The following is a 16,791-nucleotide window of genomic DNA, read 5'->3' on the forward strand; positions in this document are numbered from 1 at the left end:
TGATATGAAGATCTGAGATACTTTACACTAATCTGTTTTCTTAAAAACAAATAACCCCCAAAAACCCCAACAAAACAAACCCAGGCATAAAGTGCAGTATTTTCTGTACCTGCCCCTGTGTTAGCAGTTACATCTCTTAAAAGCACAAACGTCATTTAAAAATAACCATGAAAATGCTTGATTCTGGCTAAGTTCAGCAAGGGTTTCCCATAATTAAACAGTAACTTTAAGTGACATTTTATATTTTTCTTATACTTTATCCAGAGCTTTTCACATTTACCTGAGTATAAGGAGAGATGAAACTAGTAATGCACACCAAACCAGCATCTGCAAACAGTTTAGCAACCTCAGCAATACGACGGACATTTTCTTCTCTATCTTCCGGTGTGAAACCCAGATTCTTATTAAGGCCTTGACGAATATTGTCACCATCCAATGTGTAGCATGGAATGCCATGGCATACTAAGTACTCCTCCAATGCCATGCTCACTGTAGTCTTCCCAGCACCAGACAGACCTAGAATATTCAATAATAATATAAACACATATTACAAGCATAGAAACAAGCTAGAGCAAATTGCAGTGCATGTACCACTGCTGGTATGAAAAAAACCAAAGTGCTTTTCAGCGATGCTTACCTGCAATATAAGCCAAGGGCCTTTTACACAGTATAGCATGACAGCACACAAAGTTAAGTGTGCAAATTAAAGACTTTGGCCTTGGCAGCCACTTACAGAGGTGGTGTACATTCCTCAGTGCTGCTGCTGGCAGTTGTTACTACCTGAGCAAACTAAATTCAGAAACTTAACACAGAGTTGTCACATTTACATCAGAAATGGAGGATCTCATAATGAAGTGAATTTCAATCGACAAAAGAAATGGGATGAAAACAAATCACACACCTTACTCCTTGCAGAATAACTGCACACACAACACCCACTCACTCAACACTCACATGCAGCAATCATGTTGCCCTAACCCAAGCATGTTAGCAACAAGCAAAGACAATTTTAACACTAAACTCGGGTCCAGTTCAGGATCTACAGCAACAAGCCTTTAAACAACTTGCTGGCACTAAAAATTCTACTTTTTTCTTTAAGTCAGAGAAGTAAAACTCTTGATGTCTGTAACATTATTATCAGGAACACATGCTTCAATTTATGCAGAACAATCATTGCCTAAATAGCACAAAAACTCAAATCTTCATAAAATGACATTAATCCTTTAAGGAAAAAAATAACATTTTTTAAAAAATAACAGTAAACTAAAAATAAATTCTTAAAAATACCACTAGTAGGTAAAGAAAAATGTTCTGACCTTTATTAGTGGTGGTAAATGTTTAGTTTATCTTTCCAAGAAAGAATAAAAGAGAATCCCACAAAAGAACAGTTTGTTATTTACTTCCAAGGCCACTACAACAAAGCCTGACAATCATGCTAACAAGCACATTCTAAGAAAACAGAATAGCTAAGGAAACCCTCACAACCGTAATAGTTTAGGGTAAGAAGAGGAGTCATTGCATTGGTTCTTCCTTCACTCAATTCAAGATCCAGAAAACAAAGAGCAGTCCACTGAAAAGACAAGATTGTTTATCCCAGGACAAGACCTACATAAGAAGCTCAGCCAACACCACTCTCTGAAGAAATGCCCCGGTGTCCCTCTCCTGGGTTTCAGTATGGTTTCGTTCATACTCAAAACTCTCAATAATTTGCAGCACTTATCATCACCTAGAAAAATTATCTGCATTTTCTTGGATGACTCAAGTGCCTTGTGTCAATGCTTACCTGTCTACTCTGAAAAGCCCAGCAGCTATACATAATGAAGCTGAAATGTTATGACTTCGGCCAGAATCAGCTTCCAAAAGTGGCCATCCTGATCTCTTTGACCCCCTCTCTCTCCACTGACTCCAATCTACCTCTATTATTCCACCTCCTCTAGTGCCCATTAGCAAACTCAGTTTGCTAATCTTGGGGAGGGGGGGAGATGGGGGGTGTGTCTGCATTTTTCTCCCTTTCTTTGTGTGTATGTGGAGGCTGTATTAAGTTCATTGCTGTTGAATCAGCTCAAGCATGGGCTGGGCAAGCACTCCAGTTTGTGAAAGTTAAGAGAAGAAAAACAAGGCTGGAAATAGAACAGTCTCCTTTTGGCATCAATTAAGTGCATCCCCATCCTATAAAATAAGCATGGGAGTTCAAATTAAAATTTCAGCAACTTTGTAATTTGTCTCAGTGATCTAGTCTTTGACTTGCAATTTTTGTCTCCACATCTAGCTTATTATTCACTCAAGTTCTCACTCTAGCTGCTCACACATATTTGATCTCCAGCATGTAATGAAATGCAAAAGTTAAGATTATGTAATAATGAATTTTAAAAAGAGCTCTGAGCTGAGAAGTCATTAAAACACCTTACACTCTCCAAATGGCCTATTATTTTACATGGGCAAGTAATGCTTTTCCATATTTTTGATACATTCCGTAGAACTGATTTTTTACTAGGACCCCATACTTGACAACACAAGACGTTCATTAGAATTCAGCTCTCAAATCTTAGCTTAATAATGAAAAGTGATCTCTGAAATAGCACTCCCACCCCATGACTGCAAATGAGGTGATAAAACCCTGAAGGGAATATACCACTGATCCACCTATTATTCTAACATGTAGTAGAGTTTAGAAGACTCATGTTTACAGAGTTCTGGAATGGGAAGTATTGCTCACTTCACTACATACAGTCCATTTCAGTCCCTAACATTAGTGCTCAAACTACTTCAATAACCTAGCTTCCCTTACACTTCTCAACACCTTACAGCCTTCCTACTTTCCTGTGTTCTATCACCACCCTTCTTCCTGAAAAGAAGGAAATAGGGTATTAAGATTACATTTATTTACAATGAATGATGACTGGAAAATACTGCCAGGTAGATAACTGAGAAAACATTTTTATCATGAGCTTTTGCAAAAGGCTATTAATGAATTACGAGGAGAAACAGAAAGGCAGCCTGGCAAATCATTTGAGTGGTGAAAGACTAGCCGGAGCTACCTGACAGAAATAGGGAAAGAGGGAGCTTCATTCTTTTACTGAACAAATTCAGGACAGCAAGCTACTGTATCAAACCTGCTAGGAATGGATTTGTTAACTACTACTTCACCTTACATGCACACTCATTAGCAGTACTGGAAACAAATTTTACTTAGTGTAAGTTCTTCTAATACTCTCCAAAGATCTTTTCTGTCACAGTACAGCAGTACTCTAAATGATAAGCAAACTAATTAAATAACATTTTGTTGTATTTCTTTTTCCTTTCCAGTTTTAACTGCAAAGGTTTCCAAAGGAAATAAGTTAAAGCTTCCAGAAACTTTGGAAAACAGAACAAAAAATCCCCTCAGCTGTGAACCAAAGCTGTCTTCCAGAATTTATGCACTCCCTCTTTTGACAGTCAAAACAATTCAGTTATAAAATGCCAAGATGCTAATTTCAAAACCAACTCCTACTATGCATTGCCTCAATATGCAACTGTTGTTACAGGTTTATGCTGAAAATTTATTTCTACCCAAGGCTACAACATTACAAAGAGACTTTTACAGAAGAGAGTCAGAAACACAGAATCTAAAAACCCTCAGGTTTCATTTGTTAATAGGTAAAATAGACAGTGTGAAGAGCCAGAACTGGTTAAAAAAAAAAACACTCCCTTTACTCTAAAAATCAACTGGAACTAAGCAGCGGGCAGTATCAAGTAAACAAGGTTCCTAGAGCAATGAACAAAATACGTTCTCAAGTTACTATCCCTCCCAGAGCAGTTTCTTGCTAGTCTATCTAAAAATAGTAATAAAATTGCATCAAGGTCTTAAATTCCAAAACCATTTAATTTTGCATGAAAAAACCCCAGGAGCTACTGCTAACTAACTTTTAAGAAGAATAACTAAACCATAAGGATCCTCAGAAATCCATGACTGTACCTGTTAACCAGACTGTGCATCCACGAAAACCACTTCTTGTTCCTACCACCTGGCCTCTCTTATTCCTGCTGACATGATGAGCTTGGTAGGTAACATTGGTTGCCCTCTGCATTCCCTGTAAAAGAAATTGTTGATTAGGTCTTTAACCTCTGGAAGGGTGAACTTGCAAAGCATAACAGAACTTATTCATAGGCACAAAGAAAGACCCAGAAACAGACCAATGGAAGTAAAAACAATGCCCAATCCAGCTGCAGCACAGATCAAAGGACATGAAGGAAATTAGAAATGCCATAGACAGCAAACCACTTCCCTTCTGTGAACCTGGTGATTGCTGGGTCAGTCGACTACTACTTTCAAGCATAACCTGCATTAGAAAAATCAACTACAAAAAATGGGGATGAACTGCTAGAGCTCTTAGACTTGACTTTTATTCAAGTCACTTAAATCTAAGAAGATTAAATGGATTTCCTCTCTCAGAGCTGAACATTTTGGTCAAAAACCAGCCAAACACTGGCTCATTTTTCACTCATAAGAGGCCTTTTCATTGCAAACTACACATGTTTGGTCTAACTCTTAGTTCAGCAGACATACCTACAAAAACCTCTGCCTTTACCTTACGGTACGTCTTCAGAATTGAGATAGTTTATTTAAACAATCAGAATATATACCTACTTTTTTAAAGTGAGTTATTAAATAATTTAAAATACTATTTATCATATGGAGATGCTTTACAAATATCTTACAAAAGAAAATACTGCTGTCTAATAACATTTCACAATCTAAGGCAAGGGAGGCCACAGGAAGATAAGCCTCATTCTCTTAAGCTTTAATGGTATCAAGTTACATGAACTTTGCTGATAAAAGATCAAGACCTTGTATAACTAGACTGAGCATAAACAACAAAACAGAAGAGAAGGCTTTAAAAAAGAGGGATGAGAGTGATTAGTGGCATATGTAATGCCACTTTGACTTCTTTTGCTTACAAACATATTGCAAGATATTTGCACTGTCTTGTCCATCATTGTACTAGAGCTACCTGGAAAGGACTTCACTTAGGATATTTAACCAAAAAAAGAAGAAGAAGAAGAAAGAAAGGATATTCATCTATGGAGTACTAGCAGAGAGTTGTTCATAATTTTAGAAAGACACATCACAAAGCAGGGTCAACAGGAAAATGGTAGAATAGAATAGAACAGAATCCACTTCTGTTCAAGATTTTAAATACAACAGTTCTACAAATGATGTGACAGTCCAGCATCTAAAATATGCTGAAGACTGAATACCAACCCATAAGAAACCACCAGGTTATAACCACAGAAAATGAAGTTACACTTGCTGATTGTGTTAACTGCAAATAATTTCTCTCTTAAAATAAAGCTGTTTATTAGAATAGAATAAACCTTTATTAGAACAAACCAAACCAGGTTGGAAGAGACCTTCAAGATCATCGTGTCCAACCCATCAACCAATCCAACCCACCCAAACAGCTAACCCATGGCACCAAGCACCCCATCAAGTCTCCTTCTAAACACCTTCAATGACGGCGACTCCACCACCTCCCCGGGCAACCCATTCCATAGCGCCTACAAAGTCAGTGCAAGGCATCTAACTAAAACCAGGAGTCAGAGTCAAAAAGTCTTTCTTCTTGTAGTAGAAAAAATTATGCATTACATAAAAATCAAGAGATGTCAGTGAGCAATTGCATAAACTGTGGAATTAAAAAATGAGTACTTAGACTTTAATTAAAATAAAGATATGCTGTGCCTAATGAATTTACACAGCAATTCAAACTCATACACTAATAGTAATCTTCTTTCTCATTAATTCCAGTTGTACTGTATTGTACCAGGCACCAGACAAACAGACAAAGCCCAGCCTTCATGCCACTCGTACATTAAAACATAAAAATACGCACACTTTGCTTTTGACTCCTGGCAATGAGTCTACTATCACACTCAAATACTCTGGAGGTCAAATGTGTCATCCAAGGAGACTTCTAGTCCCTATTCAGTAGGTTACATCACTTTTCTTTGTTTGCAGAATTAGCAAAGAGCCAATGAAACTGATCAGGGTATTACACTAGGCTTACAAAACACATGAATCCCTGAGGAAGCATGCAAGAGGGATTCTTAAAATTACCAAAGAGATACAACTTTTAAAATGAAAAAACAAAATAGTGTCAAGCAAGGAATTTGCAGAGATGAGAAATGACAGCAACAAGGCCAGCAGGTTTCTAGAGTACAAGGCACAGCAACACAGCAGCCAGTAAGCTCAGCATTGGCACAACACACCTGCACGTGCACACAAGCAAGATAGCTCAGTATGCATTCTTGGCAAAGCAAACTCCACCTTATCTTCCTTATCTATCCTAGCTTTCCAGCTAGGAAACAGCTTTTTATAGAGGTGCTCTAAAGAATAAGTAATATAGCAAATCATTCTCTTTTGCTGCAAAAATCCTAGTAATGTTTCCTAATCATGTCCATGTTGCCACTAGATCATACACTACCATCACTAAGCAACAAAAGCTAAAGATTGGATCACAGAATGTTAGGGGTTGGAAGGGACCTCTAGAGATCAATGAGTCAAACTTCCCTGTCAAAGCAGCAATACCTAGGGCTGGCCACACGGGAACACATCCAGGCAGGTTTTGAAAGAGAAGGAGACTACACAACCTCTGACTAGCCTGTTCCAGTGCTCTGTCACCCTCACAGTAATGAAGTGTTTCCTCATGTTGAGGTGGGGCCTCCTGTGTGCCTGTTGTTCCTTGTCCTATCACTGAGCACCACCAAAAGGAGACTGGCCCCTTCAACTTGATGTCCACCCCTCAAATATTTATAGATGCTGATAAGATCCCCCCTCAGACTTCTTAAGACTAAACAGTCCCAGGGCTCTCAGTCTTTCTTCATAGAAGAGATGTTCAAGTCCCACAATCATCCTCATAGCTCTTTGCTGGACTCTTTCCAGCAGATCCCTGTCTCTTTTGAACTGGAGAGCCCAAAACTGGACACAGTATTCTAGGTTCCAGGATCCTCAACAACCTACATTTTCAATTACTGTCCCTGATACTTACTACAAATATTGATGCGGCACAGAAAAATACTTAGGAGCAAAAATCAGTGGTTCACATGAATGACGCTCTTAAGTTACTTAGCTAATCTTCAAATTCCCATATATAAAATATGAGTATCAAGTGATTAAATCAAATGGTCATGCAAAATGATAGCAAAAACAAAGAACAGTCATTTCCTTTTACACAGTATCAAAGCATTGCTAACCTTGAAGAGTCCTATTATCAATGTTAAATGGAACCTAAGAAAATGAGTAACAGAAAAACCTCCATTTGATGAGCAAGTACAGTTTTAAAGAAGCTATTTAAAACTTCTTAGTCTAATTACATTCACTGTAGTAGTCACTGCTGAAAGGACACACTAGATTTTTGTAAAGCAGCTAATGAAAAAAAATTGCATTAATCTCAAAGGACATTTTAACTGCCTCTTTTTTTGTTTTTACAACCATTGGAAATTTCCTCTCTGACCTGCCCACAAAAACATTTTTTCCATCCTGTGTTGCATATTAAGCGCTTCTGTACTACTTACACAAACACTGCATTTTACTATCTGGCCTTCTCCACACCATGATAAATAGAAATTATGCTTCAGTCCAATGAGTCTGATTATAACAATGATATCAGCTGAGAAGGCTGACATCCTTCCTTCCTTCTCTCCCACCAAGCTAGCTGGTTTCTCACGTGAAATCTGAAGTGCTATAATAGGCCAATATCTTTGCAATGAAGATTAAAAAAATTGAGTATTAAAGTAACAAGCTTTTCACAGATGTACACTGAAGAGCTCCAATGATAACAGAGAAAGGAGGAATGACTCTGCATCTTATTTTCTTTGGCATAAAGGTAAACTTCCAGCTTTGCAGGTTTGTGACTCAGGAAACGAATACAGACATCTATGGGAGCAGAAGAAAGAAGACGGGGACCAAAAGGAAATACCAACTGCCAATTTCTCTATGTAAAGATCTATCAAGATAGACTTGACCCATATCTTTTATCTTATCTTATTCTTGATGTTTTGCCCAGTTGCAATTACATTTTTTTTCTTGCCAAAGCCAAATCTGACTATCAGGGCCAAAGACCTTTGATGCAAGAAGTCTGATCAGACATCCAGATGAAGAATAAATACCAAGATCAAAAGACAGCTGTACAAAAAGATTATTGCTTGTTTGTTTCATAGTTAACCAACAGATCACTATACTGGCATAAACTGAATTCATTCTTCACTAGTTCAGAGCAACAATTAAACACTGCTTCTGCAGTCACTTCACATCAAGGAAGGAAGCAAAGCTGTCAATATCAAGCGGAGACTAGAGACAGCGTTGATGTTAGAAGCATCTGGAAAGAACTGTGTCAAAGCATGGTTCTATACAAACCATATATATTCAAGAAGCTGTGGCTAACTCCACGTTCTTCTACTCTAGGATGACACTGTTGATTCCCCAAGCTAACAGCTCCCATAAACTAACAATGGCTACCCATCCAGCACCACTTCTGAAGTACAGTTTTATTATTAAGGTCTTTCCCATTTCCCAATCATCTCAGGTATTTTCTATGCCATTTGCTAGCCTGTTCCCCAAGTGCCTCTTATAAGCCAGGGATACCCCAATAACAATACATTCTTATGACATTTATTCTTCAGCATTGATAACCAAATGAAAGGCGTCTTTTTCCCTCCAAACTGCTCCCCTCAACATCCAAACTCCTCAACAGCAACTCAGACTGGACACTGCCAACTTTGTCTGCCTACAAACACACACAAGGAGCATACACATAGCTCCTGCATAAAAATTCACCTCCCACCTACCCCACTTCACCTGAGAGCCTGTCTGTTTGTATATGTTCTCAAATTCTCAAAAATTCTCAAAAATGTTCTTAACTCAGCCCTGGTGAGACCCCACCTGGAGTACTGTGTCCAGTTCTGGAGCCCCTATTACAAGAGGGATGTGGAGGTGCTGGAACGTGTCCAGAGAAGGGCCACAGGGATGATCAGAGGGCTGGAGCACCTCTCCTATGAGGACAGACTGAAGGAGTTGGGGCTGTTCAGTCTGCAGAAGAGAAGGCTCCGAGGTGACCTAATTGTGGCCTTCCAGTATCTGAAGGGGGCCTACAGGAAGGCTGGGGAAGGACTTCTCAGGATCTCAGGTAGTGACAGGACTAGGGGGAATGGAATGAAGCTGGAGGTGGGGAGATTCAGGCTAGATGTGAGGAGGAGGTTCTTCACCATGAGAGTGGTGAGACCCTGGAATGGGTTGTCAAGGGAGGTGGTCGAGGCCCCGTCCCTGGGGGTGTTTAAGAGCAGGCTGGATGAGGCTCTGTCCAGCCTGATCGAGTGTGGGGTGTCCCTGCCCATGGCAGGGGGGTTGGAACTAGATGATCCGTGTGGTCCCTTCCAACCCTGAATGAAACTATGAAATTCAGGTTTGAAAATTTGTGCTTCCATTTGGACAGCTGTGCTTGGGAAAGAAGGGCAAACCCAGAAATTATGTTTTGTATTTATTTTAAAAATAGCAACTCCCTCTATTCCAAATGGATTCCATAGTCTGCTATAGCCTGTGGCATTACATTGTCTTGAACTTGTAACAAAAATTCTTACTTTTATCCTCACAACTGCTCTTCAGAATGCAGTTTGCCACAGAGATACTGATACAACAAGGCATCTAAATACCTCTGCATCTAGCACCACCCAACCTGCCAAATGCTCTCCTGTCACTTACACAGGCTAGCTCATCTGTGCCAGATGTGCTAATGCTGGGACAGTTTCAAAAATCACAGCAGCAGAAAGCAGACAGAATGCTCCACTTAACCATAGACACAAGCAGCTTGATGATAACTGTACTATAAGGAACATATCTTCACTTGCCACCTGCTACAGTAACAACATGACCAAAAGCAGAGACAGCTTATTCACCAGTGCTGGAGTGGAGTCATTCATTAGCAGCAGAGAGAAAGGACAAAAACAAAGCTGGAAGTGTTTCTGCTGCATACGCTCTTAGAAACAAGCCCTGGAGCAAATTACCGTTAGGAGTTACCCACATAATGAGGCAACACCTTGGTCGCGTTAGGAATCCAAGCTACTAAAGGAAATGTTCCACAAGCCTTCCCATCAAGTTAGCATAATGGCAGTATTTGTGGCTATGCTGTGTGCTGCTCTGTAACTGAGAGTTTGCTCAGAGGTGGGCTTGATGAGGGAATTTCCACAGTGTATTTTGACAAAGTTTGGAAGACAAGGCTCCTTTATAATTTCTACTCTCCTAGGGGCTGCCAATTACACCAGGGTATAATAGGTTGCTTAGACATAGCTCTCAGTTGAATAGTGCAAACTCAGAAGTGCCATACCGTTTGTCTGTGCAGTGTGTGAATCAGCAGTACATATTTTCCTGGTGAAGTTTATTGGGTTAAAAAGTGCATTTCAGCTGAAGAAAAAGCGGAAGACTTCCTTTTTTTGCCACGTAACACAGAGGACTTTGCTTAACTGAACTCAGTAGCAGTTAATGTCAGTTGTTTCGGGTTTTTTAAAGTAAGATTTTTCTGCTTCGGACAATTCCATTTTGGTTTTGTTTATGACTAATTAAATCATACAGAGTAACTTTTGAATGTAGTTTGCTACCCCCACCCAGACCTGATCTATTTGACTGTCCTCACAGCATCTCCTTTTGCCTTTTTCTCACAGAAACTGAAAGAATGTAAATTACCAAGTTCTCTCTTATGTAAACAAGTTTGAACTTGTACACAGTGGAAGAGGCTTGGACAGACCATCTGAATGCTTTTTAGTATAACACCAACTTCCCTGTTTTTCAGGCAGCCATGAGACTTTTCCTTTTCTTTAATAGGTTTGTCACTTTCTTAGGAAAGTTGTGGCCTGTACTTCAAAGCCTGTTTTTACACTGTAACTTTCATACTAAATATTTTCTAGATCTTATCTGGGGTATCCTTCAGCTCAGCATTATTTGAAGAAAAAAACCCACTTTTTCTTTTTTTTTTCCTTTCACCTCCTTTGCATCATCACAACTATCAAATCTTCTCAAAGGCCTGCAGTGTATCTTCTAAACAGCTGATTTTGGTCCTCGCTGAAAACCGATCTGCCCCCATCTTTATGACAAAGAATGAAGGCTTTGGTTAGATTTTTTTTAAGCCTTTTCTCGGCACTTTTCCACATAACACCCACCATATAAAGAACCTCAGTCTTTAGCCAGCCCAGGTTTATGAATGGACACATTGTACACGGCATTCTTACAGTCTTAACTCTTCCAAGGAGCTGGAAGCTGAGGGCTCATGACAGCACAGACAGGGATGAAACCCTCGGTCCTCTCCGGAGGGGCTTTCTGCCCTTCTCCACAGCTAGCCCCCGCCTTCCCGTGGAAAACCAGCACCCCAGTACGGGGGCAGCCGCTGTGTGTGCCCCAGTGCCACCCCCACCACGCTCCATGGCAACGCTTCTCTGAGGGAACGTGCGTGGATGATCTGTTAAAGATCCCGGCTCGCGGCACCCCCCCACGCCGGGCGGGTGGCCGGGAGCGGGGCAGGGAACTCCCTGCGCCGGGATGGTGGAAGGGAGCAGGACAAGGGAACCCGCTGTCCCAGCTCCCGCTCGCTGCCACATCACCACGGCGCTCGGCCACTTCTTCGTTTTCTCTCCTCCTCCTTTTCCCACGCCTCACTGCCCCTCACGCCCACCTTTCCCCAGGCGCCCCGCTCCCCCGCCCGCTCACCCAGCTCGGCACTCTGTTGCTCAGCTTGACTTTCTTGCACTGGCTTTCGGGCAGCTCCATGGCGGCGGGGGGGCAGTGAGATAAGAAGGAAGAAGAGGACGCGCCTTCTCCACTGATGCTTGATGCGGGTGAAGCCGCTGGGAAGTCGTGCCGTCTGCGTATCCCCGCCCGCGGCTTAGCCAAAGGTGGTGCAGGGAGGAGCCGCAGCCCAGTGCGGGGGAGGCGAAAGGAGCTCGGGGCACAGGATCCCAACCACACGCCTGCGCTGCGCCGTGACGCGCGGTAGAGTGGGCGGTGGCCGCGGGAGGCGCCCGTAGCCGCTTCCGCTGTCGGCACGCCGGCCCGGCCGCTGCTGCCCCTGCTGGGCGGTGAGGCCTGTAGGGCTGGGCTGTCAGGACGGCTCGCTCTCTGCATACCCGTTCTGCGCTGGGGCGGCGTTGTGGAGGTGTTCGCTCTTGCGTGTGATGCTTTGGATCCTACAGTCTACCCTGCTCCTTTGGAAGTGAAGAATACTACAGTAATAGCGCAAGAGGAAACGGCCTCAAGTTGTGCCAGGGGAGGTTTAGAAAGGACATTAGGAAAAATTTCTTCACCAAAAGGGTTATTATGTATGGGAGCAGGCTGTCCAGGGAAGTGGTGGAGTCGCCGTCTCTGGAGGTATTTGAAAGTCTTATAGACGTGGTGCTGAGAGGCATGGTTTAATGGTGGGCTTGGCAGTGCTGGGTTAATGGTTGGACCAAATGAAATTAAAGGTTTTCTCCACTTTAAACAATCTTTTGATTCAATGAATAAGAGGCCGTCTATCTGCTCCAGCTGCTGAGATCACTCAGCTGGCAGCAGGAACCTAGAGGCTCCTCACCTTCTCCTATTTCCACACAGAGGTGGAAAACTTGGGAGGGCGGGGAGTGAAGTGTCCTCTCATTTCTACGACAGAGGCAGGGTAAAGAAATAGCCAAAGCAGAGCACTCTCTCCTGTCTCTGAAGAAAGACAAGGTTATGCCGTTTCTTTTCTGAAAGTCTTGAGAAGCAGCAGAGTGGGCACAGGTGGTGATGGAGCCATGACTGACTTGGAAGGCAAGGACTCTTGGCTAAATCTCCAGATTTAAATGGATTTTCCCTACAAAGCTACTCCTGTACTATGTTTTAGGAAATGTCTCTCACTGTGAATTCAGAAGCCAAAGTTCTTGGATTCTTATTTCTAGATAGGAATTGCTTTAGCACTTGGGTGCTAATCTCAAGGTGGAAATGATGCCATGGTAGCTAGCAGGAGTTACATTTCCTGTGTAAATACTAGTCTGAGAAAGGAATTCGGTCTGCACTTAATTGCTAATCTTACACTGGAAATGGGCTGTAGTAACATGAGTTGCATTTACTGTAAAAATATTAGCTGAGTTACATTTACTGTAAAAAATATTGCAATCTGCCTGTAGATTGTTTGTTCTCTGTTTAAACGGGAAATGAAAAGGCATGCTTTGTGGTTGAATGTTTACTCCTGCTATATCAGACAGACATCCTTCAGATGGTTTTAAGGGATTGGTTTTACAGCATATTGCGAAATTCAGATTAGAATCTGCAAGATAGGTGACCTCTCTGAAACTAGGAAAAGTAGTTAGAAGTGCTTTCAGACAATTGGAACGTCACATACAATTAACACCATTGTAACAAAGGAATGAACAACTGCAGTTGTTAAGGCTTGACTTGAATGACAAGGTGGTGCAGCACCACAAGCCACTGCTCACGAGGATCCCTGGCCATATATGGATAATCTCACCATGCCAAACAGCGACAGAGGCAGGGCCTGGATTTTAATTACCTATACCTTTTGCACAATGCTCTTCCCAGCGTGGGAGAAGAACCAGCATACTGCCATGGAACAGTGAGCTGAGGGCTTCCCCTGCTGACTATTGGGTTTTGGCTAGGGCATGCTCAGTTAACTGTTTTGCACAACAGTGTTTTATGTGGCTTAAGAGCAATTCCGAATGTTATTTGTGAGCACATTCTTTTTTCAGATTCTACTGATACTTTATTGATACAGATTGGTACTGTTCATTCTGCAGTCTGTGAGACAATAGTGGGAAGCCCAGAGCTTAAAAGAGTTGTAAATTAAACAAAAAAACACAGGTAGCACTTAACTATGCAAGTGATGTCTTCCAGGTACATCTGGCTGTCTTTAATGCTCACACACTGACTGGGAGCAAGACACGTTGGATTTTCATTACTTGTCTGCACAGGAGTTTTGCCTTGGTCAGTTGTTTTCTAACAAGCAGTCACATCCCATCATGGGATTTTTTTTGTTTGGTTTGGGTTTTTTTGTTATCTATTTTCTAAAGAAACTATGTTGGGTTCTGATTCAAGGGTTGAGAAAAGAAGGCTTTGAGCATTGCAAAAGTTTTAGGCAATAGTATTTACAGCTTGTAAAATCACAAGAGAATAAAATGCAGTTGTAGTGTTCAAGATGTATTCACCATACTGCCCAAATGGACTGAAGGCAGGGAGCCACATGGTTTCTTCCACAAACTATTGCAAAAAATCAGATTAATAGACCATAATCTAGTGAAATCTGAAGTGTGACTGCAAATATAGATGCTGGTCAGGCAGATAACATAATCTTAGAGGTAACTGTCCTTGTTTAACCCGATCCAGCAGCTAATTACTACCCAGTCACTCACTTCCCCATGGTAGGTTTGGAAAGAGAACTGGAAAAGTAAAAGTGAGAAAATTTGTGGGTTGAGATAATTGCAGTTTAATAAGTAAAGCAAAAACCGCACACACAAGCAAAGCAAATTAAGGAATTAATTTATTATGTCCCTTTGGCAGGCAGGTGTTCAGCCATCTCCAGGAAAGCAGGGCTTCACCGTGCCTAAGAATTATTTGGGAAGACAAATGCCAGCGCTTCAAATGTCCCAACTTTCCTTCCTTCCTGTCCCTGGTTTTATATGCTGAGCATGACATCATATGGTGCAGAGTATCTCTTTGGTCAGTTGGGGTCAACTATCCTGGCAGTGTCTCCTCCCACGTTCTTCTGCACCTCCAGCCTACTTGCTGGTGGGCTGGTAAGGAGCTGATAAGACCTGACTGTGTGCAAGCACTGCTTAGCAGTAACTAAACCATCCCCATGTTAATAACACTCTTTGCAGCACAATTCCAAAACGTAGCCCTGTAGCAGCTACTATGAAAAAAATTATCCTGGCCAAACCCAGCACAGTAATAAAATATATTTCTAAGTAGCAATTCCTAGAAGATGACCTCTTATAACTGCACTAACTTTCTGAAGTAACGTATGCATATACAGTATATTAGACTATTAACTATACAGTAAAGCCACATGTGTAGATGAGGCATACCAGGCAATAACCAGCTTTTACAGAGGCTAGTGTCATGTGCATAGGTTGTGTCACTAGCTCTTGTCAGTGCCATCTCTGTGAAAATGTAAATGTATTTTTGGTGTACAGAAGTTTGGCATGTAAATCCAGGCATTTTGCCTCTTTAATATCTCAACTCCTTAAACTTATCTCCTTAAACTATTAAAGGGGCTGATGAGAAGAGCATTCTTTAAACATAGGAAGCAAATACATGTTAATTTATAACAGCCTGTGAATTCTTTGTAAGGTTATGTGTAAATTCTGCATGGCTATTGAGGGGTGAGTTTCAATTCTACTTTCCCAACATCTTTCGTGATGGATTGATTTTAATATCCAAGCCAGGTGTTTTCTGAACTTCAAAAGCAAATTTCTGTGGGAGCCTTTGGTGAAATTAAAATCAATTACCAGTCTCTGATGAATTGCTGTTATTTCTTAATCTGCTTCCAACCTGAGCTCAGAAACTGCTCTCACAGCAGCAGGTGCTCTCATAGTACTTCTCCATGGAGCCAATGTGCTGTATTGCCTTGTGCCTTCACTAAATGTTAAATTCTGGTAAGAGAATGACAGCAGAAATATTACAAGCTCAATCTTCTAGTAGTCTGAGTTTCCTTAAAAGACCCCTTCTACCTCTGGAAAAACCACCAGGATTTAGTATTCCTGAGTTGTATTCTTGACCATGATGGTAAGTAGAGTTGTAGAATCATAGAATCACAAAATGGTAGGAGTTATAGAAGGGGCTTCTGGAGGTCATCTAGTCCAACCCCTCTGCTACAGCAGGTTCACCTAGATCAGGTTGCACAGGAATGTGTCCATGCAGGTTTTGAATGTCTCTACAGAAGGAGACTCCACAACCTCCCTGTGCAGCCTGCTCCAGTAGCCTCACAGTAAAGAAGTTTCTCCTTAAGTTCAAGTGAACATTCCTATGTTCTGTTTTCTACCCATTGCCCCTTGTTCTATCAATGGGCACCACTGAAAAGAACCCTTCAGATATTGACCAGCATTCATAAGATGCCTTCTCAGTCTGCTCTTTTTCAGGCTAAAGAGCCCCAGGCCTTTCATCCTCTCCTTGTGAGAGAGTTGCTTCAGTACCCTAATCAGCCTCATGGCCCTCTGTTGGACTCTCTCTGGTAGTTCCCTGTCCAGCTTGAACTAGGGAGCCCAGAACAGGACACAATACTCTAGGTGTGGCCCCACAAGGGTAGAGCAGAAGGGGCAGGAGAATGTTGCTTGACCTGCTGGCCACATTTCTGTCACAGAACTACTCTGTAAAATGACAATAATATATTCAGATTTACTATTCTTGTAGGAGCAACAAACCCAAAGCATCCAATGATGTAGTACTTAATTCCAAAAAGGGAAGTTACATAAAAATTAAAGTACTTGTAAAAACGAAGTTCCTAGAATCTTCATAGGCTGAGCAGGGACCAGTCAAAGAAACTCTGTTGGATCCTGTTTTGAAGGTTGGGAAAAACAGACTTTGAGTGCAGATGAAGTTTTTGATAAAGTGGCCTACACCCACATCATACCACTGAAGAAGGACTGACAGCCCAGAGCAAGTTCTACATACTGGCATGCTGACCACAACTCAAGGAAATCCTTTCAATTCTACATAGACATCGTAACACAGAGACTAATTCTCTACTGAGCTAACTTCTGCACAGCCATTTATACTAACACCAATCGATCCCAAACATATGGTGA

General features: G+C 41.5%; 1 protein-coding gene across 1 annotated transcript in view; it reads right to left on the reverse strand.

Annotated features, from left to right (window-relative positions):
* The window catches only part of PAPSS1 (3'-phosphoadenosine 5'-phosphosulfate synthase 1), a 42,738-nt gene extending 30,771 nt beyond the window's left edge, over positions 1–11,967 (reverse strand). The window contains exons 1-3 of the mRNA XM_068136883.1: positions 11,729–11,967; positions 3,956–4,070; positions 281–516 (exon numbers count right to left, since the gene is read on the reverse strand). Coding sequence (XP_067992984.1) covers positions 281–516; positions 3,956–4,070; positions 11,729–11,788 — 411 coding nt within the window. The 5' untranslated portion in view covers positions 11,789–11,967. The remainder of the gene's footprint in view (positions 1–280; positions 517–3,955; positions 4,071–11,728) is intronic.
* Between the last annotated feature and the right edge of the window lie 4,824 nt (positions 11,968–16,791).

The sequence above is a fragment of the Melanerpes formicivorus genome, unplaced genomic scaffold (genome assembly GCF_026170545.1).
Source record: "Melanerpes formicivorus ecotype bairdi unplaced genomic scaffold, bMelFor1.0.p_v2 SCAF_4, whole genome shotgun sequence".
Taxonomy (NCBI): domain Eukaryota; kingdom Metazoa; phylum Chordata; class Aves; order Piciformes; family Picidae; genus Melanerpes; species Melanerpes formicivorus.